Genomic DNA, 12,528 nt, shown 5'->3' on the forward strand with positions numbered 1-12,528 from the left:
GATGACAGGTTGCATTTTTGGTGGGAAGTTGGGAGTGGAGCAGAATTTCTCCTGAATTAGAATCAACCCAAGATGAAGAAAGCGCTGACCGCCACAGGCCAGCCCTGAGAAGATGCTGGCAAGGGCAGCCTCAGGGACAAGGCTCAGAAAAAGCAAGGGAGAAGAACAGCCTTCTCAGAGAACACCAGCGGCCCACAGAGCTTACTCTACGCCACTTTCATGCCGCTCTGACACATCTGCCTTGGGGTCTGACTTGAGCGGCAGCCAGTCGTGACCTCACTAGGTCTCAGTTTCCCAGTCAGTGAACCACTACAGAGCAGCTGTTTCTGGTTGGTCCCACCGTGCTACGAACCAACGTGGATGGAGAGAATGCCTCGCAGGCGGGCACACGTGTATGACAGGACTCGAAAGAGAACTGTGGCCCTCCGTGAGCCTGCCCGCTCCTCCTCCAACACCCAGGCTCTGCTTCAGCCACAGCGGAGGACTGCTGCTTGGGGGCTTCACAAAACTGACATCATAAATTGTCAGACACCGTTGCTCTGAGCCTCACATGGCAGAGACAAGGCCCAATAGAACAGTGGCCTGACACAGAGAGGCACCATGGGCTCTCCATTTCCTCAGGAGGCATCCGGGGAGATGCCTCCTCAAAGGCCAAGGGGGAACGTGAAGTCAGTCTCAATCTGAATTATGGGAAAACATTTGAGTGCACACACTGAGAAGCGTTAATTAGCGATCCCACACCACCCATGCTCAGGCCCCGACCCGTCTGTGAACATCTAGGCCAATCTGAAGGGGTAATCGGAACTTCAATAGCCTCAAGAAAAAAATGTCCACTCTGCTTTTGGTTTTTTTTTTAAATGGAAGGGGAGGGGAAGCAAGTTCCTCCTGAGTCCGGTATGCATGTGGCTGTTCTGGTGTACACGGGTGCAAAATCCATTCTAAAGAGAGAAAACTACCTCACGTGAGTTTGTGTCAGTCCTTCCAAAGGCTGCCTCCACCTGGGCTGACTCATCCAGAATCACAGTCAGGGAGCCGGGCTCGCTGTAGGAAAAGCCACAGGAGTGTGGCATGGGCCAGGTAGAGAGAGAAGACTTTGCAAGGTAAAGCTGCAGTTGGTGAAGCAGGAGGAGACTGTCCTGTGTAGGAAGTTACCTGAGGTGAAAAACCTCAGCGAATTCCAGACGGTGGAAAGTGAAGGGGCCTCCTCCACAGCTGGGAGACTAAACTACAGGCTCGGGTTCTTCCTCTCCCGGAATGAAGTAAACTGCGCTTCGCTCGGGCCAATCAGCAAAGTCTCCAGACTTGATGCTCTTCACCTAACCCTCTTAGCAACTCCCCTGTCTGTTCCCTACCTTGGGGTGGAGGCTGTCTGTTCAGCACACCCACAAACCCAGATGGGCCTCCGTTGCAGATCCTGGGATATGACTGATTGGCAGGTTATCCTTTAACTCATTCACACCTGAGGGTTACCACACTCCTGCCCTCATCGGTGTAGGCACTTTCTCTCCTAATTGTGTTACAAAGGAACTCTCACCTTATTAGAGGAATCTCAGGGGGCGGTAGGTGTGGGAAGTTAGTCTGAGTTGCCATGAAACCCTTCTAAGCTCACCGTGCCAGAGGTCGGCTGCCTTTGTCATCGTAGCTGGCCTGAGGAGCCCGCTCTTGCTCCTCTCTCTTCCTCCCCTTCCCTAACACCCACTCTCCAAAAGGTAGTCGGTTTCTTTCTGGAAGGAGTTGGGTGGGGACACACCCATAACTTCTTGGAGCAACATTACTGTCACAACAAATGACAGCCTTCAGTGGCCCTTCAAGATCCTGGGCTAACCATGCTCCAAACTTCCAGGAGTTCCATCCGAACAGAGCACGTGGGTCGGAAGCCTGGAGGAGAGGCTGATGGCCAAGGATTTCTAGTGGCTCTCAAGGGACCCTCGGTGGCCGACGGTCCATGGTCACACTTGGAGTCTCAGGCTCCCAGCCGAGGAAGGCTTCTGAGAGGACGTGAGAGCTGAGGATGGTTTGTGTTGAGCTTCGCAGAGTCAGCCAACCACCTGGAGAAACACGGGGTGGGTGCAATCCCTCAGCGTTGGCCCGAGGGGAGAGCGTAGCTCACCTGCCGGGGTGGACAGTAGCAGGAAGTCCGAGTGTTGCCACAGGCTGTTTGTGCCACTCAGGAAAGAGGAACTGACCTTTTTCTCATGGGGAAGTGCATCTTCTCCTCTAGAAACCACAGGCCCACCAACAAAGGAGCTGGAGTGAAGTTCCTGTGATGGCCACTGGGTGTGGGCCTACCACTTGCAGCCCCACCCAGAGGGTCTTCCTCTCTGAGAGCTGGCCAGACCCCTGCTCGCTCTCAGGAAACCAGCTTCTCTAGCCAGAGCTGAGCCTGGCTCCCCTTCCCTGCACCAACGCTCCCCCTCGAAGCCCAAGCCACGAAAGCAAGCTGTGTACGCTGACACTTAAATTAGATCCTCGCAATTATCTCTCAATCCTGACTTGCCCCGTGCTTCTTTGTCACTTCTTTTTATAGCTAAAGTTACTTGCCCTCGTTTTAAATACATTGTGCATAAGCCATAGGCCAACTTCTGATATATTCCCACAAGCAAAATTAAATACCAGTAACATGTGTTTGAGTGAATTGGGTCCCTCAATTTGCATCTTATAATAAGGATGTTATCATACTGGTTTATGGCTCAGCTCTTTAGTTTTATCTCTCAGGGGCTAGATTCCCCCTCATGAGTTCAATATAAGTCTATGAACTAATGCAATTCTTAGAACACTGTTCTTCTGTGTTTGCATTAACACTTTTGTGAGTGAAAGGGTTTTATCCCGAAGTGCACACAACGTCTGCCTTCGCCGAGGGGGTGGTGGGCTGTGAGTCCTCCGCGCTCGACTGTGCGTGGAAGGAGTGGAGCCAGTAATCCGGGCTGCCGTGCGGAGAAGCCTCTTCCACCTCTTCACACTAAGACATAATCTCCAGTGTGTTCATTCCCTTACATTCAGATTAATTATAAAACATTGTCACCAGAATATTAAAGTAATGTTTAATACACAGAAGGGAATAAGGTATTCTGGAAAATGCATAATTTGTCTAAGATGATTTTGCCAGTTGCATGCAATATGATCTTTTGATTGCCAGCTATAGAAATATTGTGACTTAGCTTTCACTAGCTTTTTATTTTTGCAACCATCCTGTCATAGCACTTTGAAAACTGTAAGCTTGGCCCACAGGAAAAAAAAAAAAAAAAAGGTGCCCATGCTAGAGTTCTCTCTGTTTAGGTTCCAAAAGAGGGTGACAAACAGGATGAGCAGGGCACGAGGAGTGCCCTCCATGGTGCCAATGTGGCTGTATCGTAGTGGAAAGGCAGATATTCAGCCTAATAGGCCCAGGGCATACGCGTGCACACATGCACACTCTGTCCTTAAAAGCAGAGGTGTCTGCCTCCTAGAAGAAAAACTTCAGATCTTCCAAGCCCTACCATAGCCATAGACCTAAGTCAACACGGTCCTGCAAATGGAGGCTTCCAAGCTGGCAGTGACAGAAGCGGGACTGTCATTCCTTGGGGACTGGTTTCCTTGGCCACCTTCCTCTGGGTGCTGCGCAGTCCTTGGCTCTGTTGGTTAACAACCAAATGCTATTATCCTTTGGGGCTCCCAGGTCTTTGGCGATCTCGTTCCAGGCCTCTGAAAGTGAGATTTTTCCCACACTAGCAACGGCTTTATCAATGAAGGGACCCACCGGCCTGTGTCCCTTCCCACTAGCAGGCTGGTGATCCTGTTCTGTCATGCCAAGAATACTAGTAGGATTCTTTGAGCTTTTAAAAACTCACGTTAATTCTGAAATGTTTTCTGTGGATCTGTGGCACCTAGTGGCAGTACAGCCGGCACCTGTCATCTTGTTTCTGTTTTCTCCAAGGCTTCCTATGTCTCTCTGACCTCTGCCCTCTACTCTTAAAACATACACTGGATATGAAAGTCTAAGCCCTCTCCCCTCAAAGAGCTTTGTCAGGTGACTTGATTGCCTTTCCATTTGCAGTGGGGAGGCCCCCGGGTCAGAATTCATGCGGTTTCCAGCAGGGGATAGGTTTACTCCGCTCGCGCCTAGCCCACAGCTGTTCGGCAGACACAAAGACTCCCCGGCTGCGGGCAGGGAAGCTGGCCTTCAGCCTGGCTCGCGTGCAGCGACCCTGACCTCTCAGAGAAGAAGGGTGGGAGCCTAGGAGGCTACTTTCCGAAAGGAAGATTCTAGAAACAAGAGGGTAACAACGACTCCCACAGACCAAGGCCCGCAGCGTTACTGAGACTGCCCTGGTCTTTGCAGGTGACGTGCGTTCTTCCGTTCGGAACGGGGACACACAGCATGAATGTGTATGCGCGGTAAATGAGACACACCCATAAGGAATGTTTTGTGCAGCTGTGAATATACTCACACTTCCCGTACACAAACCATCACTCTCACTCACCGGGGAAAGGGAAAGGCGATTGTGTGCAAACGGGCCCCTGATATTCATGCATGTGCTTGCTAACTCAAGCACACGCATTTGAATGACTATGATGCTACTGGGATGTGGGTTGAGGCCTGCGCTAACCCAGAAGAGGGGTGTCTGTAGAGAAGGGGCTTGTTTTCTCACGAGACTTCATCTCAAACACCCTCTTGCCTTACTCTTCATCCCCCATCCAGGCCCACAGGAGACTTACTTTTCTGCTGCTCTTTGCTGCACTGCAGTGAGAGGGGAGACTGGGGCCATCCTGAGAATTTGGACGTGCATTTGCATCTCTGGGGGTATTTCCACACTTCTGACTGACCCCCAGTGTGAATTTACATCCTTGCATTTAAGCCACCATCTGAAGGATGATTCCACCCATGACCCATAGAAATCAGTTCTGTGCTCAGGGAGAAAGTCTGGGGTGAAATAGGGAGTTTACCACCCAGTGCCAAAAAGCAAAATCTTTGTGTGCCTGAAATATCCTGACTTAGGATGCTAGACAGGCTGTGTCTAAGGACAGTAGTAGGCGGGGGGGGGGGGGGGGGGGGAGTGAGACATGGGCGGATGCCAGATGATACAACTCATGGACTGCAACACAAAAATACAAAGTCGCTATTCTTGAGACATCACCTCCCAGATCCGACGTCGAGCAGAGGCTGCTTCTCCGCTTGCCTGTACATTGCTTACTCCTAATAAAAGCCTTCCTTGTGAAACTCATTTAAATGACATTCCAAGTGGCATCAAGAGAATGGTATGTCGCTAACAAAAAGGAACCCAACCCAACTTTCATAAACTGGAGAATCCTTTGATTCTTGGATCGTCCTGAATCATTTTTAAACCTTTCCCTCCACGACTATCGGAGTCTGCTGACCTACAGAAGCCCTTCCGCTTCCTGTTCTTTTTCTGGTTTGGATTTGTCATTGTGTTAATGCTAAAGGGTTAAGTGCTTGATGAGAAACGGTGCCTTCTGTGTGTGAATAGTCCCTCCAGGAGCTGGCTGGCCTGTCTGTGTCTTTAAGCTCCTATTCACAGAAGCTTCTCATCAGGGTCCATCAAGTAAGGTAGACTTTTGGGCGGTTCTAAGGGACATCGTGGGATGGATCTAGACAAGCACAAATAGGAAATTTAGATGGACCATAAAGAATGCTCACTGGAAAAGATGATTGAATAATTTGATCCAAGTGCTGTACCCACAGCAGAGGCAGAATGACGTGACTGGCAATGTCTTTAGGAGCTGGCCTCCTGTTGGTCACGTTATTCCTTTTGAGTCCCCTTCAGTTCATTTGACATCTTGCTTTGCAATCCCTTCAGCTTGACTGTGGACATGGTTCTGAAAAAGCATTTACTGACCATACTTTTTTTTTTTTTTTTACTGTATTGGCTATAAGACAAAAATACAAGCTCTTCAGCCTTGGTCTTTTATAAAAGACCTCTAAAATACAGTCCCAACTTGGTTTCCAACGTTATGTTCTAGAATTTCACGTATGAGCCTCTGCCAGCCTCACTGGTCGAATCAGGGCCGTCAAAGTGCCACCGTGTTCCCTTGAACTGGATGGATTGCGCTTATCATTTCTACTTATCGCCAAAATCCTAGCCTGTTTCTGAGGACCACTAAAATTCTCCATTTCTGCAACTCTGAGAAAACGGCCTTCCTCTGCACTTCTCTAGTTGTCGCCCCTTGTTTATGAGTTAACAGCACCAGCACCCTCTGTCATTACATGTTTTTATTCTTACAAGCTTATCCACAGAATAGCACTGACTGTGACGCTGTCAGCACTGGCCCCGTGCCTTCTAACTGTTCGTCTAGTGACTGGGACACTGCTGGCATGCTGGGGGGTTGCTGGAGATGCTTTATGTGTATGGGTATTCTGAGAGATATTCTACCACTGGACATGGGAGAAATACTGACATCTTTGTCATTTTCCATTAGAATGAATTAGCAGCAGGCAATCCGTTACAGGACAGCCTGGTGGATTCAAATACCCAGATCTCACCCCTTATCTTTGATTGCAGGACAGATACTATGTCCCCATTACTACTCCCTTTCTAAATTATGTGGCGTTAGTATTTATAAGCAAGACTGGGCCAGCTACATGAGGAGACATCAACATATACCCATCTCTGCCCTTTTAAGGCAGTTTGTAAGTATGCAGGCCAATGATGCTACATAAAGAATAGCATTCTCATTCACCCCTCCCCTGGTACTGCTGTCTACATTGCAAAGTGAATTATATATTAGCATTTTAAAAGGCCCACTGTTCTCACCACATCAGCTTAACTGAGACCAGTTATTTAGTGGGATTCTAATTAATTTAATTCTCCACTGGTGGCAATTTCTGACGGGCAATGGCTGTGCCTTTTACCTCTTTGTGTCCCTTCCCCAGCACTTTCCTCAGCCGGTCGCCTATAACAGAGATGCAATAAATATCTGTTGCTTGAACAAATGAGCGAGCCTGCTGCAGACGAAGAAGGTTCGCGAGTCCATTCTTTGAGAAGCTTCACAGAACCAAAGCGGTCCTCTCAGGTGGGGGCGGGAAGACATGCACTCATCACAGGAAGTGAACAGAACCAAGGCCTTCAAAGCAAGGCCATTTTCATTCTATTTACCACCGTCGCTCTTTATAATATGATACGTAAGTCTTGGTGTTACAAAAGTGGACAAAACTCCCAGGTAAGAGCAATACTATGAGCCAACATGCAGAGGGAAAGACGAGAAGTTTTAAAGTGGGGGCCTTGGGGGGTTAATAGATAGGCACCCACATAAAGGAGGGTACAGCAGCATGAATTTACAACTCCAGCATTAGGCAATCAGAGCCAATGAGATTCCTGGGCTCACTGGCCACTCAGCCTGGACTGAGTTATCCAGTTCAGTGAGAGTCTACCTCAGAGGAGCGGGCACTCAGCATCAACTCTGGCCATGAATGTGCACACATGTACCTGCGCACACGGCCACACACATGAACAGGGGCACGAGCCACTGCAACTCCTAGAACACAAAGGAAGGCTGATGATCTGCACACACCCCTCTGCCGGGTCTCTGACAAGAGATGACAGACATCCAGAGAGGGCAGCGGGAGCTGCCTGCTAGCACAGCCACGAACTGGCAGCCACCTCCCTCAGGGCGGGAGAAGAGGTAAGCCTTTGCCCTCAGACGCTCCTCAGCAGGGATATTCCAGAGGTGCTACCTTCCAACCCCAGCCCCTCTCTAGTGCAGGGTGAGCTTTGCTTTCGCAAATGCTGCAGACCATCGGGCCCTGAGACATTCCGAGTCAACCCGTGTCCTCTCCCGGTCAAGAAGGGAAACAATAGAAGAGCTGAACGCCAGAGTGAAGTAAGGGAGAGGCTGACAGAGCCAGGGCCCTGATGCAAGAGAAGACGAAGGCTTTATCATGCCCAGGGGAAGAAAGGACAGCATAAATAGAGAGGCAAGAGGCCCGGCACTGCAGGCCATCACGTCAGCCCACCCTGCAAGCCATCCCACTTCAACACCTCTACAATCCAAATTCAATATCCCCCAGTTACAAGATTCAAGACACACTATTGGCCCTTTGGATTCCTAGCAGGATGTGGTGCAGCCTTAAAATTCAAATCGAGTGGGTGTTTCTCTTAAATCCAGTCCAGAGAATGGAACAGATTATGAAATCAATTTGTCATTTGCAATGACTTTGGCTTGATGAGTGGCTTTTTTATGCCCTTTTAACTTTAAAAGCCATCTCTCGGCAATGCAGGTCCATACATTTCTTTCTACCACTGGAGGTGTAGATTCAAGAACCCTTCCAGGAAGTGGCCCAAGCATTCTATCCAATTACAGACACTACATAGTAACTCTGAAGCATGGGGCAGGCATACATTCTCACTACTAGGGCTGGCACCCTAAACTAAACAAGCCTTTTTTATTTTTTCTGCGTTCCCTCTGGGGTGCACCTTTTTCCCTGCCGCCCAGGTTTCTGTATTTAGCAGGTCAAAGGGCGAGATCTGTCACTTGAATCCCTTTGCATAAGAGCTGGGCTCCTTGGATTCCAGTTCCAGCTCATCCGCTAAGACACTGTGCTTTCCAGTTTGGCAAAGACTGTGGGGAACACCACGTGATTGTAGGCTCTTCCTTCATTTTCAGGCCTCTTGTCCCGTCTGTAGAATGAATAATCACTATGGTTTCTTTCGGCTTTAGTCTCTTCTTTTTACACTGAATTTATATAACCAGGAGGAAAATTTATTCTTGTGTACACAAAAGTGTTCCATAGGCCTTCTGTAGAAGGGGCAAACACGGAACTAAAGAACAGGCAAGGCCGTTAATAGTAACGAATGCTAAGTCACACTGAGGCAGTAGGGATGTAATCTCTGCCTCTGGACTCTTCTGGAAGTGCATTCTCCAGTTTGTGTAAAACCAGAAGACAGCAAGCTCAACAGTGGTATCTCCACTGTGGACACAGAGGCAAGAAGTACGATGCTGTTTCTCTTGGATAGAGTGAATTCTTGAAGAAGGCAGGTACCTGTGTTGCAGCACGTGAAGAGGTGAATTTCTACTAGGCAAAGAATCCCTCAAGTCTGTGGCCTTCACATTAGACCCTGGGTCGGCTACTGCAGAAAAACAGTAGCCTATGAAGCATGGAAAACCTGGTCAGAACCGAGAGCTACAGTTCAGTGATTTGATGGGAATTTTGTTTGTTTGTTTGTTTTTCAGGACAGGATCTCTCTGTGTATATGCCTGGCTATCCTGGGATCTCTCTGTAGACCAGGCTGGCCTCGAACTCACAGAGATCCACCTCCTCTGCCTCCTGAGTGCTGGGATTAAAGGCATGCACCACCAAACTCAGTGTGGGGAACATTTTTTATAGGAATGAATATTATTTTACTGAGGCTTAAAAACCCATAATAATATTAGTAGTCAGCTTCTTCAGATTGATGCTATTCCCTAAAAATAGAAAGATAGATAGATAGATAGATAGATAGATAGATAGATAGATAGATAGATAGATAGATAAGGCCTGAAAGGTATCCTGACCTCTGGGTAGTCCAGAGGCTCTAAAACTCGCCAAGTGTAGGTGAAAGGACATGTCCTGCCAAGGTTTGGGCACTCAGCATAACCTCAGTAGAAGCCAAGTTTGTACTCCTTGATGAAGGTCTTCCATCAGACCATCACTGGGTTTTGGTACTTATTTCTCAGGCACTGCTCATATTTAACAGGCTGGTACTCTAAGCACTCCAATTGGCTTTCTGCCATCACAGACCCCAAGGTCTTACTGACTTTTGTATGTGTGACGTTTGTACAGATGATAAAATTCATAATGTACATAGACCAGAGTCTATGAGTGATGAGTATGTATCTGGTCCCCCACCATTCAAGTAGCCAATGCTCTGTCCTCTAATGTGTGAGAAGTGCATTCTGGGTAGCCGATTAATCTCTCTGCAATTTGAAGTCCCTTGCTCTGGAGAGGACACAGTGAGGACCCCGGTCCCAGCTTCTGCCATCCCCACAGAACCATGACCTTGACCCATCACGCAGCAAGATGACTTCCCAAACCATCAATCCCAGGTGAGACTTCAAAACTTCTACACCCAGCACCACACCCTTTTGCAATGAATCCTATACGTGAATTTTCATTTTCTTGCAACTGAAGAAGGTGTGAGCAAAAGTATGGAGGGTTAAGTGTATTTTTAGTGGAGGATCTTTCTTCTCCAAAGGAGAAAAAGATATGCTTTACTCACTTTGGTTCGCTCACTCCCAACAAAACCACTCTGAAGCTACCTGTTCATTTAACCAGAGTCTTAGAACAAAGAAGAGGGGTGGGGATGAAGACAGAGCAGATCTGAAAGTGTGAAGAGTGCCCAGCACAGTTCTCAAGGCTGTAGCCATGTCAGGTCGCACAGTGCTTCTCCCAGTGGAGGAGGAACCACTCTTTCTCGGTATCGGCTAGCTCACCTAGGAGAGGCCAGCCACTGAATCCCTTGTGGGTGTACTGCTGACCAAGTCAGAGTGTGGCATAGAAGGGAGCTTTCTCTTGGATAGAACTTCTTGTCTGCCCTAGGAACACTCAAAAGTTCACCAAGGATATGTGTGTGATCAGAGTTATTTATTTGTCGTGGAAGAGGCCCAGAGAAGGGATGACGAGGAGGAGCCCTGCTCCATCAGTGGGCATCCTTGGTTTCTGTATGTGGAAACACATACATGTGTGAGCCTGTAAAGTCTGTATGCTAACAGCAGAAGCTCTTAGGTGGAGCTTCTGTTACCTTCGGTTATAACTGAACAGAATTTAGTAGCATCAGCTCTGGTTCAGAAACCTCTTCCCAACACGGGCTTAGGAATTGTTAGCCGTGTGGAGCCCTGGTCTCCTCCACACTGGAAGCTGTGGGATCTATCCCATCAAGGAGCAGATGACACAATGCACATGAAAGTACTGCACGAAAGTATAGACCAGAGCACTATTATTTATGATGAAGAGGCAGGAAGGGATCCAGGTGCCAATTATTTTGCTATCTTTTCACTAGGTTAGGTAATCTCGCCAGAGGGTAAATGGGTAAGATTTTCCACTTAGGTTCACAGCCAATATGTAAATCTGAAATGCACAGGTGTCTGAGATCTATTATTTATGAGCCTGTTTTAATATGCCATATTGTTTCTAATTCTCCTCTGGGTCTGTAGACAGTGGAAAATACCAGACTGAGAAAAGTTCTTGCTGAGTTTAGCACCCTTCTTTAGAGCTCACTCGTGTCACTGGTCTTTAAAATATGAGACACTCATGGCATCAATGGTCTGCTCTGGTGGGTACCTCTGTGCTGCGGCAATGATTTCCCCTTGGTAAAATCTTTCCCAAATTTTGTGATGCAAGTGTCAGAGAGGCTCATGCTTGTTTGTCTATATTAAGACCTATTTGCTGGAAACTTGAGATCCTAATAGCAGAATATTTCATAAGCAACTCCTGACATTCGCCGCCCGTCCGGCGATGCTGTCTTTCTTCAGCTACATGACAGACACATTCAGGTCCTGCATGGTAGCCACCAAAAGCATATATTTGGAAAAGGGGATTCAGCATGCCATATTTATGCATCATTTAATGGTATGCAAATTGTAAGTCAGACAGGAAAACCGCACGTCAGCATTAATAAACAGCAATACTACTGCATTAATTATGATATTGCTGTGATCCCTAGTTTCGCATTTTGATTCTCTTTGAAAATGTATGCCATCTGATAAGCAAAAGCCTATTTCCTTTTCTACATCTCCTACCCATCCCTTGAGTCTGGTCCTCCTGCCCACCGCATGGGCTTCCGTAGGAAACAGGCACACAAATACAAAGCCCGAAGCAGCGACACTGTCTACCAGCATTAAAAATTAAAGAACAAGCACACACCGCCTAAAGCTCCAACATTTATTATGTCAATGTTAAGCACACTTTTTAAAAGACAACATAGAATGTATAGAAACGAGGGGTTCGGGGCTCATGCTCATCTCCACAATACGGGTAGTTAGGTTGGCTGGTTTCAAAAGGGTTGGGACATCGCTCCGACAGCGACAGTCCGAGGGCCCTCTGAATGGGACGGATTCACTGTTCCAATGTGGGTCTGTTTTTTTGCTTTTACTTTTTATTAAAAAATATAAATAAAATGGCACTGCAGGCCCAGGCTGGGAGGACTCGGCAGGACTCTTGTCTTCGCACAAACGGCTTCTCGGAGGCTACTGTCAGAAAACATCACAAACTAGCAGGATGACGGACGGACCACGCTGACGTCGTCGGCTGGGCGACACATGTCCGCCCCGCCCCTGGGGGCTTCAAAGTTTCTCAGAACTTAAGGGCTCGTGAGCTTCCATCCGAAAACTGCCACACATCTTGAGCTCTCTGGGTACTACGCCGAATGGGGGTGTGTGAAGAACCTGGAAAGAGGTTGGAGACAGAGGAAGGAAAAAGAGTACAGGTGTCACTTGGCCTGGTGATTCTCCGTCCTCTCGCTAAGCTTTTTACAATCATGACTTAAATCGACCACAGGGTGAGCCACTGGCCTGACCTCAAAGGGAACATCCCCTCCCTGGATACCCTCGCTCTAAGGT

At 48.1% G+C, this 12,528-nt stretch overlaps 1 protein-coding gene across 7 annotated transcripts in view; it reads right to left on the minus strand.

Moving 5' to 3' along the window:
- Positions 1-11,837: 11,837 nt before the first annotated feature.
- The window catches only part of Bcl11a (BCL11 transcription factor A), a 93,342-nt gene continuing 92,651 nt past the window's right edge, over positions 11,838-12,528 (minus strand). For all 7 annotated transcript variants that reach the window (XM_021626524.2, XM_060365137.1, XM_021626531.2 and 4 more), the window contains one exon: positions 11,838-12,354. Coding sequence is in view for 4 of the 7 variants with exons in the window: in XM_060365137.1 (XP_060221120.1) it covers positions 12,253-12,354 (102 nt within the window). In the remaining 3 variants the exon portion in view is untranslated. The remainder of the gene's footprint in view (positions 12,355-12,528) is intronic.

Source organism: Meriones unguiculatus, chromosome 12 (genome assembly GCF_030254825.1).
Source record: "Meriones unguiculatus strain TT.TT164.6M chromosome 12, Bangor_MerUng_6.1, whole genome shotgun sequence".
Classification (NCBI taxonomy): Eukaryota; Metazoa; Chordata; class Mammalia; order Rodentia; family Muridae; genus Meriones; species Meriones unguiculatus.